The 13,876-nt window shown below is 37.3% G+C and overlaps 2 protein-coding genes across 3 annotated transcripts; one reads left to right on the top strand and one right to left on the bottom strand.

The window, feature by feature from the left end:
* Positions 1–435: 435 nt before the first annotated feature.
* RB195_021221 (uncharacterized protein) lies at positions 436–3,993 on the top strand (the record flags this gene model as incomplete). 2 transcript variants are annotated; one of them, XM_064207844.1, is made up of 12 exons in its annotated part: positions 436–519; positions 578–625; positions 822–947; positions 1,059–1,133; positions 1,206–1,272; positions 1,757–1,908; positions 1,983–2,056; positions 2,628–2,723; positions 2,784–2,850; positions 3,401–3,582; positions 3,640–3,717; positions 3,864–3,993. In XM_064207844.1, the coding sequence occupies 12 exons, from the start codon at positions 436–438 to the stop codon at positions 3,991–3,993; spliced, it is 1,179 nt and encodes a 392-aa protein (XP_064063724.1). The 2 variants fall into 2 exon arrangements, with proteins under 2 accessions (XP_064063724.1, XP_064063725.1); XM_064207843.1 differs by having other exon boundaries at positions 436–525.
* A 995-nt stretch (positions 3,994–4,988) lies between these two features.
* Positions 4,989–9,754, bottom strand: RB195_021220 (uncharacterized protein; the record flags this gene model as incomplete). The annotated part of the gene is made up of 6 exons (XM_013451740.2): positions 4,989–5,090; positions 5,875–6,041; positions 6,124–6,202; positions 6,321–6,410; positions 7,256–7,329; positions 9,691–9,754. The coding sequence occupies 6 exons, from the start codon at positions 9,752–9,754 to the stop codon at positions 4,989–4,991; spliced, it is 576 nt and encodes a 191-aa protein (XP_013307194.1).
* Positions 9,755–13,876: the final 4,122 nt, after the last annotated feature.

Genomic DNA, 13,876 nt, shown 5'->3' with positions numbered 1-13,876 from the left:
TTAACATTTCGGTCAACTTCTAATTTTGTGAGAGTTGCTGTTTTCACTCGAAAAGGAACCGGAATGTGAGATCCACGACAAAAGAAATATATGAAATTATTGTTGTAGTACATACAATTTGTTGTTTGCTTGTTCTTCAGGGAATTAAATCTTATATGTCGTTTGGCTGTTGTCTCTTTGTCTTGCAGTGAGCAAACTGCATATGTATTTCTTGTAGTTATTCAACGATTTATGCTAGTTAGATTATAGTCGCCAGTAATCATGTTTGCACGACGGATCGCCGCGTTCGCAGCCGCGACGCATGCACTTTTTTTTTGCCTTGGACACAATTACTGCGCCATGAGCCTGGCCTGATGCGAATGCAGATCGCTGCCATTCGTGGAAACATACGGACCAGCTTTATAAGTATATTAGTATTATCATGGTTATATACAGATGAAGTGGTTGCGACTGTTTGCGTTGTTTTTATTACCGATACTTTCTATGCAGTTAGGGAAATCCGATAGGAAAGCGAAACAGGTTCATGTGTGTTTTTCTTTCTTTTCCGAGAAACAAGAAAAAAATTCAATCCGTCTAGGAAAAGTGGGCAAAAGAAGAGGAAGAAGCTCAGCGGGAGAAGGCGCAGGTGTGTTTTGAGCTGCATTTATCGCTACATTTAAATTTTTACATCTTTTCCAAGTTATGGCTCACAGAACGTGTTTAAATTAGGGAACGTATCGGTTTCAAAAATTGCACTTGAATTCGCAGATGCTTCTAGATGAACGTCTTAAATAAATCCTGCAATAGGTATGACCTTCAATAACGATACACTTTTTGTTCAGGAATACTTAATACCTCTAACTCATCCTCTATCAAGTATAACGAAACAAAACATTCTGAAAAAACACGAAGACATAGATTATTCGAAGCGAAAATTCCAGAACCCAATGCTTGTCTATGTTACTCCGGTAGGCTTATCTTTTATTAGCGATTATCGAAAACATTTTTTCATAACTTTTCTACATGAGTAGTGGTGTAAGATCGCATATATTAATTCAATATGAACTTTCCTTTTTAAGTGGAATCCAAAAGGATATGATCTGGCGAAATGGGTTTCTCATAAGGTGACGCACGTGTCGCCGGTTTGGCTTCAGGTTAATTGAATTACTGGTTTGGTCAGGAAACTTCCACCTGTTTCACCATATTTAAAATTTTCATTATTACAGGTTAAACCACAAACAGCAGATATGAGTTTCAGCTGTCGAATTCTAGGAACACATGATATCGATCATGGTATGCGCAATTATATTGATACTGCAAATATTTTGTGACCGAGACGACACATTTACCCTCTGGCGGTATTATAGGGGTGTTGTTGGTTTCCTATCTTCTCCTGCTTTGTCTACACATGGGATTTTCATGTTTTGTTTGTGATGCTTTGCAAAAATGAATGGATGACCAAAAATCGCAGAATTTTTGCACTTCCATAGTTGACTCGTAGCAGAATTCCCTGATACCTTGAAATTATTTCTGGAGTCTTTAGTCTCTAGAAAATTCGATGTTAGTTGGTATAATAAAAGTTCACTGAATTGAAGTGAACATTATTCAAGAGGAAATTAGAAAAAAATGTGCAATTACTTGTGATTCTGGGAATTCCCCAGATTTAGACAAAAATTACCCTCAATGCGGTGATTGTTTCGGTCACAAATTATTTACATGTTAATGCTCTGGATATGTACTTGTTATGTTGTTTGTTATAAACCAAAGTTATGTCTAGAATGGATGGATGAAGTGCGCAAGAACAACAGTGAGGTGAAAATTGTTCCTCGTGTCTTGTTCGATGGTTGGGAAACGGAACAACTGACTGTTTTTCTTTCAAACGTTCAATGGATGAATCGCTGTCTTGGAGATATATTAAATTTACTTACTGTGCGTGTTTTTCTTTTTCTTTGCAAGAACTATAGTTTCTTCTTTATATTTTTGTTTTTATGAACTCTTTCTAGCGTACTCAGTTTGATGGTGCAGTAGTGGAGCTATGGACCAGTGCCATACTTCAAACTGAAGGAGAAGCTGCACAGTATGTGGAAAATTTTGTTTTTTTTTTTCGTGAAAAAATCACACTAAAATAAGCTTGTCTATGTGTATTTTCTAATATAGTGGTCTTAATAGTCTCTGAAAGTGCACGTGCTATTCGCTGTCAATGAGACGTTGACTGACAAAAGTCCATTTATTTGAATTGATGTAGGAGCCGATATGGCTTGGTTTCATCCATTCGAGGCAGTTTGCTGTAATTGTTTAACGCATTCTTGGATTTCCGTGAGTAGATCCTCTATTGAGGACCCAGAAAAGACCATCCGCGATGTCTGAAGAAGGAAATACCCTCTTTTGAGCGGTGGTAACTGATGATAAGCTCGAGAATGTGTTGAGAGAATTTCCTCGCGCACAGTTTTTTTTTTGCCTCTGAAGGCGGTAGATAACTCTAGCATAATTATTGATGACTATCTGATTCTTTTCTTTGAAAAATTTTGCAGTTTTTTCCCAATTTTATTTGTGTTTTATTAAGAAGAATATTTGAAATCTGTTATTAAGGATTTTCATAATTTTGACTTCCCTATTTCTCGATGCCGAGTGACCTGGATTCTATTAAGGTTACTGGTTGAAATGCTTGACTCATGGGGTTTGGGTTTCCACAAACGGAAACTAGAACTCATAGTTCCTGTTGGACCTCCTCTAAGTGAAGACAAGTGAGGTTTAAAAACCTTCTGGTCATTTTAGTTGTCCTAAAATTGTATCATTGTTTGCAGTCAGCTGACCGGAGTGTTTTTGCCTGCTCATTTTTATGCTCTGTCACAGAATGTTGATTATATACAGGTTTGATTAGCTATCTTTAATGATTTTTAATGTTATTTTCCAGGCAACTGTATTCAAATTTGAGAAGATTTTGTTGCAAAAAAGTCATATTCCTTCTAATTCGCTAGGAAAAATTAACCCTTATATGGTCGGGTCAAAAGGACCCGAAGCTCAGCACAGTTGCGTAAGCAGCTGCGTTCGAAGCGGCACGGTTGAGCCGGCGTTTGAGAGTGACTGGGACTGCGGAGATAAGTGAAGCTATCGAGGATTCCACCTCATTCACAATCGCTGCCTTCGAAGCGCCACCGTAAGCACAACTGCACCGAGCTTGTAGTCGTTTTGACGCGACTTTTTCGAGGATACGCGCTTACAAAGCAATTCTATTTCAGTCTGAGATGCTCTGAGCTACGCACTATTTTTGTTTTTATCGCGTTAAAATGTTACATTTATGGGTTTTTACTTCCACTTTAGTTATACTTGAAGCGGTCTACAAACAGCTGAATCCAATTCACCTGCATGCAAAAACAATGAATAGTGCTGGCGTTGTGATACTAAGCAAACCGCTTCCTAGATGATGACGTACGACTATGGATCGAGGACCGCTCTTGGTGTTTCTCCGTATGAATGGGTGGAAAAGTCGATTGAAGCGATTTTGGATCGATCACCAGAATTGGCAAACCAATTAATGATCGGTATAAATCACTATGGTTTCGAATATACTGGCAGAAATCAGAAGCCAGTGAACTTTGACAAGTGAGAATACAATTTTGGAACGGTTGGCTGAGGTTTCCAGCAACTTGTTAGTTTTAGATATCTGGAGAACTTGAAGGATGATGATAGTAAATTGGAATGGGATCCAAAATCGAAGGAACATTTTCTCAAGACACGGTAGGTGTGTGAAAACACATGAAAGATATGTAACATCATAAAATTTGATTGTCTGCAGTCCCGTCGAGAAACAGCACGTTATCCATCATTGTTTTTTTTTCTTCTCAACTTTTGACGTGCAATCTTCTAATGGATGTGAATTTCAGAACAGGAAAATTGTACTATCCGTCACTTACATCGATAGAAATGCGTCTCAATGCTGCTCGAAAATATGGAGTTGGAGCAGCCATCTGGGAATTCGGTCAAGGATTGAACTATTTCACTCAGCTTCTTTAATCTGAGATGAAAATATAGGTATATGCTAATGTTGATAATGGAGCATTTCAATTGCACTAATGTTATTCGCTTCGGTGATTGCACCGGTTTTTGTTGTTCACTCTTTTTTCGGGTATCTCTGCACTTTCGGGAGTTTAAAGTGATGTTTATAACAATAAATTTGTTTGTTAGAGTGATTCCTTTCCTGTCCTTTTTACCTCTTTTTCTCACGAATTGGGACACATTGCTTTCGTGTTCACTTACATATCGGCGTTTTCTGACTTGGATACAAGAAAATATGTGTTTACATGAATGTCGTCCAACTCTTCGACGAAAATAGAAACAGAGAAGGATGGATCTCAAGTTTCCACAAGAATTAAGTAGATCTTATAGAATATTGCACTATAATGTAGGATGGATATTAGACAAGAAAAAATATACGATTTCCAGTAAAGGTAGGTAATTGGGCGGAAATTGTAGGAAGTGTTCTTTTCAAAACATCTCACGTGACGTTGAGATAAGTAAGCGAGGTAATTTAATCAAATTGACTCACTGCATGTTCAATTGAGCGCGTAAGTAGTTATAGCATTTATGGACATATATGAATAGGGATTTTTTTTTAATTCCATCCTCCTAGTTGTTGCTAAATTTTGCAGTTTAATACTTTTAAAATAAGACTTTATAGAACGAAAAATATTACATTATAATGCTTAACTCAATAGATCCAATATTAAGACGTAGAATGTTCATCGAGTTTCATTCATCCTTGCGTGAGAACAAATCATCGAGGTAATTATAACATTTAAATCTCGATGATTCTAATGGAAAGCCGTTTATTGGAGGGATCAGGAACAATGATTTACAATGATTCAAAAAAACATATTCATGGAAAATGAAGCCATTTTTGCCTATTTCAACAAATATCTTAGTGAATGCAATACATAGAGGAGTGTAGGCGTGGAGGAGTACGATTTTTTTTTCTTCTTTTTGAAAACAATTTCACTGATACACTGTTATCACGACGATAATCCTTCATATAACGAAAGTGCATGCACAATTGACGGATCAGCCTTAGCTCCTTCTTTGAATTCTTCCAATGTCAATTGTGCGTCGTTATTCTGAAAAAATTAACATTTACAGAAATTTCGGGGATCCAATGTCTCATCGCTTTAACTCATAATATGTTATGAAAAAAGATTTCGCGAAAAATCAGCGAATTGTGTGGTACCAAAAAAGAAAACCGCCACACAGCAGTTCTACTCTACGTCGGGGTGTTGTAGCAGTATTTAATTCCTAAGGATTTATCCGCTTTAATGAGCATTCATCTCATTTGCATTTCTACATGTTTCCGGAATAAACAAGTCAGACTGCAATCCGTGTTGAACATGTGAACCAGCTTTGTTCACTTTTTATAGGTTACTTCTTCGTTTCAGATGATTAGATTCTCCTCATGTGATAGTTGAAATTGTATCCGATTAAAACTAGTCAACATCTCCGCTGGGACATGGGAATCAAGTTATTTGAATCTCGTCAAAATTATAAAAGTACGATGTTCGTCAGCAATCTATCAAAGTTCTTTTTCGCTCCGCCTCTGACAATTCCTAGAAATTCTGAAGGGCAACGTCATGGAAGCGTTAGATATTGATCTCAGGAAGTAGAATACTTAACGCTGTGGGGCGGATTAGTACGAGATTGCCATTCAGGTATCACAACATACACGTGGAAAATGTCGATCCTAGTATTCCAAGGTGGATCTGGACAAAAAAGAGGTGTAGAATGAAGAGAGCGAGAACAGTCCAAGTTAGCGGAAATTTCCCAGCGAAAATTTAATAGAGAAGAAAATCAGAATGGCTCATCTAATAGACAACATTTCTATAGACAACCTACACTAATAAAACTTACTTTATCCATCATCCTGAATATTCGATCAACCCGCTTTTCAGGAGTACTCTCCTCATCTGGAATCTTCACACTTGAGCCAACCATCTTGTAAATGGAGTCCACAATAGAAAGCATTTCATCCCGAGTGATGAAACCGTCGTTGTCGAGATCATACAGTTTAAATGCCCCTGAAATAAGATGTGAATAATGCAATTCCACGGTACCGGTGGATTAACCGTAGTAATTAAAAAGGTCTTCAAAGAAACCCACAATGTAACTTCTCGTCGAGATTCCCTCGTGACGTAATGGATAGCGCTCGAATGAATTCGTGAAACTCGATCGCTCCATCCTAAATAGTAGAGCGTGATGTTGGAATTTCGCGTAATGCGGTTACGAGATTCGGCCGTCCTCGTTCCTCTTCATCAACAGGACTCGCCTCATTCGTTGGCGAGGAGAATAAGGCGCACCTTATTTTCGTCGAATACCTTGAAGACGAACGATGCGAAATCGGACGGATCTCCTTGTGGGAAGAATTGTTTATAGATTTTTTGAAAACCCTGTAAAATATGCACTTTATTAGAGTAACGTGATACTTCTCATTACATCCAGTCAGTTCCTTGTTTAATCTGGAATCCCAAAGTATAAGAAATGATCCAGCGAGGTGAAGTGGATTTCTCATCATTATAAGCTCTCAATGGACTCGCATTTGCACTCGCATGACCACCGCACCCCATCAGAGAAGCTGTTAGCGCATGAACGGGTTTCTTGGCAGGAGACATAAGTTGTATTATGCCTTGCAATATATCAAACTGAAAGGACGAATACTCAGAAAAAATCTGCCCAAAACACTGCATTCTCTTGATATTTTAAAGTAAAAATATAAAGCGAAAGAATTATGAGATAACATCGGACACTAACTCTTCTCTTTTTTTTTAAGTGCAGTCTCTGGAATGAAAGTTTGGGATCGTAGTCAAGGTATTTCATAAATTCTATTCTAAACGACGGGAACGTTGAAAATTTCTATTGCTGTTAATCTACACAAATTAGGTGAGCAATTTTTTTTTCAATAATTCTTCAATTGAAACCTAGTTGACTCTGTAATTTTGAATTTTTAAGATATTTTCGGACGACTAAAAATTATATTCAACTGGCATGTGAGTTTTCTGGTTCACATCTAGTTCAGACTTTGTCTCGTAGCTCACTGAATGACGACTAGGTCGGATCAACAGGCATTCCTTAATTATAAATGCATAGATTTATTACCAATTCGTCGTTTCAACCAACTCTCATCATTTCGCATCCTATGTATTAGCATAATAAGAACCCGGAAGTGGATTCAAATAATATTAAATCGGAATTGCTCGACATCAACTTAGAAAGAAAAAACAACGAAGAAACTCACTGCCTCAGTTAGCATTCCATTTGGGCAATCCCGAACGAAGCCTTTATACCATTGTTTGATTTCCTTCTCTGTGACTGAAATGAAAAGAGTAATATCTAAAAATGTAGGTAATGCTGTCCTTTAGAAAAGAGCGTTTTTTATGCTAAGAGCACCAGAAATCGTTTATAAGTTCTCTTGTTTGTGGCACGGGAATGGATAAGAACTATGGTTGCTAAGGTCTGATCGACTTTCTGGCATGATTTTAGGGATTTAGATAAAATGAGAAATTTTCTCTGTAGAGTTATGACAAGAAGACCCTACGAATCCATCTCTACTAGCGTTCTCGCTTGGTGTTCCACAAATATACATTTAGATGAAATTTGAGACTAGACAAATAACTATGAACGTTGTATGAGAGCTAGCGACCTAGAATAGCTAGCGAAAAAATTTTCTTTCTTTGCTTCTATTCGGTTACAAACATCACAACGGAATTATTTATTTATTTTTTTCCACTTAAAAGTTTAATGCTGTTACATTAAAGAGGATTTTTTTTCCTGTAATGTTTCATAGTAGCTACCTTTTCTTTTGGATTTTTTCTGATTTCTGATTTCTCAAAGAAATTGTTCTTCTTTGCATCCCATTTTCCAAATGGGAGATTTTTAATTTCTTCGGGTTTTTCCCTAATGTCTATCATTTATTAATCTAAATTTCGTGACTGACATTTAACGAAGCATAGTGGATTTTAGAATCTACATGATCTACGTTATATAAAATGTACCAAAATTAAGTACGACAAGAGCATCGACATCACATTAGCTATGCTTTTTTTTCCACAAATTTAAGGATTTCCGAGGGACTTGTCATAAATCCTGAAAAACATTGGTTCAATTTCCATATGGACAATTATGAAACAAACCACGACTATGAAGATGAAGATTAAAGATGCAAAAAGTGTTTCCGATAACCAGGAAGGAAAACGTGATGACCAAAGATTTCCCGAAGGATATATATATATATATATATATTATATATATATTTCATATATGCTAACATTTCCCAATAAAACATATTTCTCTATTAATTCTGTTAATTTTGTTCTGAACGAAAGCAATAACTCATAAAAATAAAAATAATATGTCAATTTTATTTTTTGTCAATATTTATAATATATAAAAATAATATGCTTGTGTCTCAAAACCCTAGCATAAATATTCGGGAATCAATCATGAGTCACTTTAAGGAATAGGTCCCAACAAAGGACATAGGATGGACTGTTTCTAGTATGGAAGTAGTTCAAAATAAGTCATTTTCTGCTCGAAGAATCCATGAAGTTGGTTTTGGTTCTTTTTTTTTACTGACCAGTCTCACATGATAAAGATAAACACATTGTTTACTGTTGAACCACTTATATTACTACACTTACCGAATATTCCATAATTAGTAGTTAATTACAAAATCTCTTGCTACCACATCCCGAAGATGTACTTTAAGTCCATAGATGAATGTAAAACAGCGCAAGAGATCAAATAGACGAATAAATAAAATGAGATTCGAACTTATTTTCTTTCTTGTCACAATTGTTGAATATTTCAGGTTTGAGGGTTGAAGAGTCCAACGAAGGAGAGTTAGCAAGGTTCTTATTGATCATAAAAAGTTCCAGGAATACCACAAATAAGTTCATTTCTTCCGGAAAAAACTATTAAATTGCTGCAGTTTCCTCATCATTCGACAAAATGCACTTAGAAAACAACATTTAGGTTAGACTAATAGTTTCCTTCGAGAAGAACAGCGGAATCATTAGTTACGGTGAACGCTTCTAAAATCTACGAACACGTGGTGAAAAAAAAAATCCTTAAAATACGCTCATGTCCGTAGGGAATATATTTTTGAGGACTATTTCAACACATTCAACATTTCCATTTTATTGGCAATTCATGACTCATTCCACTGCCCTTCAACATGAAACGGAAAAAAATAGGTAGATTTTATGTTTGAGAATCTCGGATTTTATATGACGGGAAAATTTGCGTAATCTTTCAGTAAAAATGCTTAGTGTCGTCAAATATTCCTCATTTATTAACTCATTGCTGGAGACATTTTGATTTTGAGTAAGTCCATTCACTATTAATATACAAATATATTCACGTATTTATCTAAATTAGGTCTTCTGTAGTTTGAAACAAGATATTCCGTCGATATCCACAATAATCTCCCAACTTCTGATAGCTGGGATGAAATTTTAGTGTCGTTGCAAAACAAAATTTCTCGACAATACAAAAAAACTCCTGAGAATCCGAGGTATCTGAATATATTCCATTATTTTTCAAACAAAATGATTTTAATAGTACATAATAGGAAGCTTAAAAGAGACAGTTCCGGGTTTTCTGTTATGTTCCCAAGATTTGATTTTTGAAACTATTTACTTATTTGCAATTACGACAACAAGATTCACTTACAATATGTCTGTTGTGCGAGTGTTTTTAGTTGATCCTGTTTCAGTTTGCTGGATCCTTTACCCATCACCTACAGATGACGCACATTGAAATAAGGATAATCTGAAAATGTGTGTGAGGAATCCGTAAACAAGAGTTTAGCGATTACTGTCATGAGACCAGAGTGAAAGCTTCAAGTGTGCATAATGTCCAGGGATACTTCCAAAAAAGAAACTTTCATTAAATATAGATTATAGTATTTCTATTAATTTTGGCAGAATATACATATGATTATATGGAAAAGAGAAGATGGAGTAAAGAACAGTCACGAAAAGATCATAAAACTGGCATAGGTAAGAAATATTGAAGAAAGTACTCCAAGATAAATGTGTGGTTTCTCATTCGAGATCCCCTATAATTAATTCGCGGAGAAATTTGCAGCTGTGTAAGTATATGTATGGGATAGAAGCTGAAAGGCGATGGACGCCATGGAAACGGCACAGGGATTCGATCAGAAATAAAACAGAAGAGTAGGGATCGAAAGCAACGTAACACATCCAAGCCAAGTACAAATCCGCAAATAGTGGGAAGACAATAATTGCCTATGTGAGTATCGCTGTATAGTGCAAGACACTTACCGAGGATATATACAAGGAAAAAGCTTCATTTGGAGGATTCTTTTAGTTGGAAGAAATAGTCCCGAATTCCAATGACGGATTTTAAATAAGCTTGAAATCATGTTGACAGTCATATTTACAAAATGTTGACTTCCTCATAATTCTAACAAATACCCCTCCATCGTGTGAGTCTCCTAATAAAATCCAATAAAAGACATGTCATAATAAGCACGCGTGGGAAGTTATGAGTGAGATCCAAGCAAAGCAAATTGTTTCCGTATAAAGCAGATCACACGCCAACACATGTAATGAATAAGTACAAGGATACATTCTCAGACATCGTCCTCAGAATCCCTCTGTTGTAATTCCACAGATTTTTCCATTTACGACTTTCAATAAACCTTGGCATGATGAGAATTCTTTGTGCTGAATCTACAGATTTCATTTAAGTAGTTGTTCGGATGAGTGGGCGAATGAAATGAAACACTTGACGATGGTATCTCCGCACACGATTCAGCAAACAGTCAACATTTATACATCGATCTTAGCGTAAAGTGAAGTGAGTGAATAGAGTGATGAGACTCATCCATTCAGGATGGTCTTAGCATCGCTATCCTAGCACAGCACAGCTAATCCAGTCGCATGTGACTGTGTTTCTCATCGATCCTGGCTTGATAACGGCATTTTTGGTGTATCTCGCAAAAAGTCATCCTGTATGCATAAAGTTTTTATTTAGCTTGCGCTCCAAGGTCCTATTAGATGTAGGATTAGGGAATTCCAATGCCCTTAAAAAACTGATAACGAGCCTTTTCGCTATGACATGACCTAGCCGGTAGCTGAAAGACTCGGAAGTTGAAGAGGAAGGAAAACCAAGTAATGCACGTGCAACATGCACGACTACTAAATGGACCGAGCACAGGTAGGTTGGATTGAAAAACAAATGTCTGGTCGCCGAAAAAAACATCCTTCGAGGTCTACGAGGTGCAAAAATGAGGCCGCCGTACGTTGGTTAGTCGTTATATTAAATTAAAGAACGGCTAATTTCGTTTACGAGAAGCTTTGATGCGGACAAATGATGTGCAAGAAACAAATATTGCCTTTAAAAAAAGATCTTTGTGGAAGCGTGTAGAGTTTCCAGAGGTTCTGTGCGCTGAACGAAACCAAGACGTTCCGAATAACTTCACAGTCACTCATTATCCGTGAATTCGGACAACTGTTTTAGTATTGAATACTAACGGAATTATACTAAAAAAAATTGGCAGCCGGACTGGATGCAGTAGTGAGATGAAATGTAGTAGGCGGAAAAGCGTTGTGAAACCTGAAGCTACATAATCTGGTATAAAAATATTATGATTTGCCTCTCGGTGACATGGGTTGCAGCTGGCAGTGATGTCGGTGCGAAAAATGGTGGAATAACAACCCCGACTGAGCTGAAAAATCTCTCCATCAGTGCAATGCTGGAGGAAACGAGTTTATCCTCTGTATACCGAATTAAAGAATTCTGTCAAGCCAGCAAATCTCTCTGCAAGTTTAGAGTCATCAAAGTTGTTGCTTGTAGCTGCAGATCACTTTGCCTTTGCCTGGACTCAAAAATATGAATATTTCTGATTTTAAATATTAGGCGGACCTATCAAAAAAAGCAGGCTGAATATAAATGAGGGAATGTTCGGCAACTTTTCAGAAGGCAACTGCTGAATTCGGAAAACTTTCACAGAAATCGCTTACGCCTCAAACCTCTATTACTATACTCATCAAATTTCAAACATCCCTCCGCGACCAGCACAGGTGTTTTTCATCATCCACGGCATCATGCAACATCAATTTTTGTCAGCTAAAAAAGTTCGTTCATGTTAACCTAGCCTCATAATAACTTCCTCATTACTCGTGATGATTTTATTTCAGAGATCAGCGCTATTTTTCCTCGAAATCTGTGATGTTGTCAATGGTTCCTTACTCAGTAAAACCTAAGTCTCGAACAAAAGTAAGCATACATATGCTAGTGACGCGTACCAATTATTATAGCTATGAGGACACTAATAAAAGAATAACACGAGAAGCGGAACGACAGGTGGTAGAAAAAGATAAGAAGTAAACACTCAGAAATGAAAAGCCACGATTCCTAAAGGAAAAACTGCGAAAGAGAATCTTCGACAACATCAACAGTATACAATGGACGTATGAATGTGTTGTGAGCTTGTTTTGAGCTTCTCCAGTTACCTTTTTTCTTTGTTCCAAAATTTGAAATGTTCAGTAATGAGACTGAAATCGCCTACCGATGCGTGATTAACGAGCCGCGAAGCTGAGGTGTTACAGTAGCTTTACCTCGTAGTATTGTCCTAACAAGACATAATGAAACGTACGGCTATAAGACAGTTTCGCGGAATGGAATTATTACATGGTTGTCGTATATCCGTCAAAATCCGATGTAGTTCCTGGCGAATGAAACGGATATCTCATAACTGAAGCGCATAACTAGACGAGTAATGCGAGGTGCGCAAACTCATATCAGAAATGAGGTCTTCAGCATTATGGAACTCAAGCACAGCTCCGATTGCTACCGCTATGAAGCATCTCATAATTGCGATATCCATTACTACGAAGGAATTGATTACTGTTTGTTGTGCAAATAATGTTGAAGGTGCAAAGATTATATGAAAATAAACATATCATAACGTACATCAGTGAGGGTTCTGGATATTGGACACACGCGGCTGACCAAATCCATGCAATAAAATATGGAAAAACGTTTCATAGTGTAAGGACGGATGGGAAGATATATTCCTGTACATTTCGTTACGTATGTTACATCGGCAGACAACGTTGAATTCCCGTGATTGCTTGGATATCCGCTGTAGGTAATTCAAGTTAAGTTCGTGGACACGGTGTGTAACTGAAGGTGAGAATGCAGCCTGAAACGAAGAAGGAACGGTTTGTGGAATTTTTTTTCTTGGTAGCACGAATGAATGAGGAACGAGTCCCATGTGACCGATTTGTCATCGAACGGCTCAGATTCCATCCGATAACTGCACTTCAACGTCTGCCATCATTTATCTTTCGTTGTAGGTCTGGAGACAAACAGCGCGAACGGCACGATGTAAACGTCGGCGTTGTACAGCCGTTCGAACAGTCGCAACAGCGTTTCAACTATGCTTTCCTTAATTCATTACGCTCTCGACTGGAAAAGACGGCATAAAGCCAACATAGATGGAAAGTGCGCTCGATGAGCGAAGGATTTTCATGCTGACTTCGTCGGACTAATTCCAGTCAGCAACTTTTCGCCGTTATGACAAATGTGAATAGACGTCCGTGATCCAAGGGGCAGCGGAAATAGACCTTTAGCCGGAGCGTTAAATCCATAATCACTTTCATATTTATGAGCTTTTTAAGTAAAATGAATCCAGAAAACACTCCGAACCAGTTTGGAATTTTGAATCCACATAGAATTTCGAAAAAGTAGCCAATCGGTTCAAAAACCTTCGCTTTCCTCCTGATCATCAGATGTGAAGGATTTTTTTCATCTCTTCAGGAATTTTTGATTCCAGCGTAGCACATAAATCCCTCTCATGTTGAGAGATTTCCGAGTTCTAGATACT

This window comes from Necator americanus, chromosome X (assembly GCF_031761385.1).
Source record: "Necator americanus strain Aroian chromosome X, whole genome shotgun sequence".
Lineage (NCBI taxonomy): Eukaryota > Metazoa > Nematoda > Chromadorea > Rhabditida > Ancylostomatidae > Necator > Necator americanus.
The sequence above is the reverse complement of the archived record's forward strand: the minus strand, read 5'-3'. Positions and strand labels throughout refer to the sequence as shown.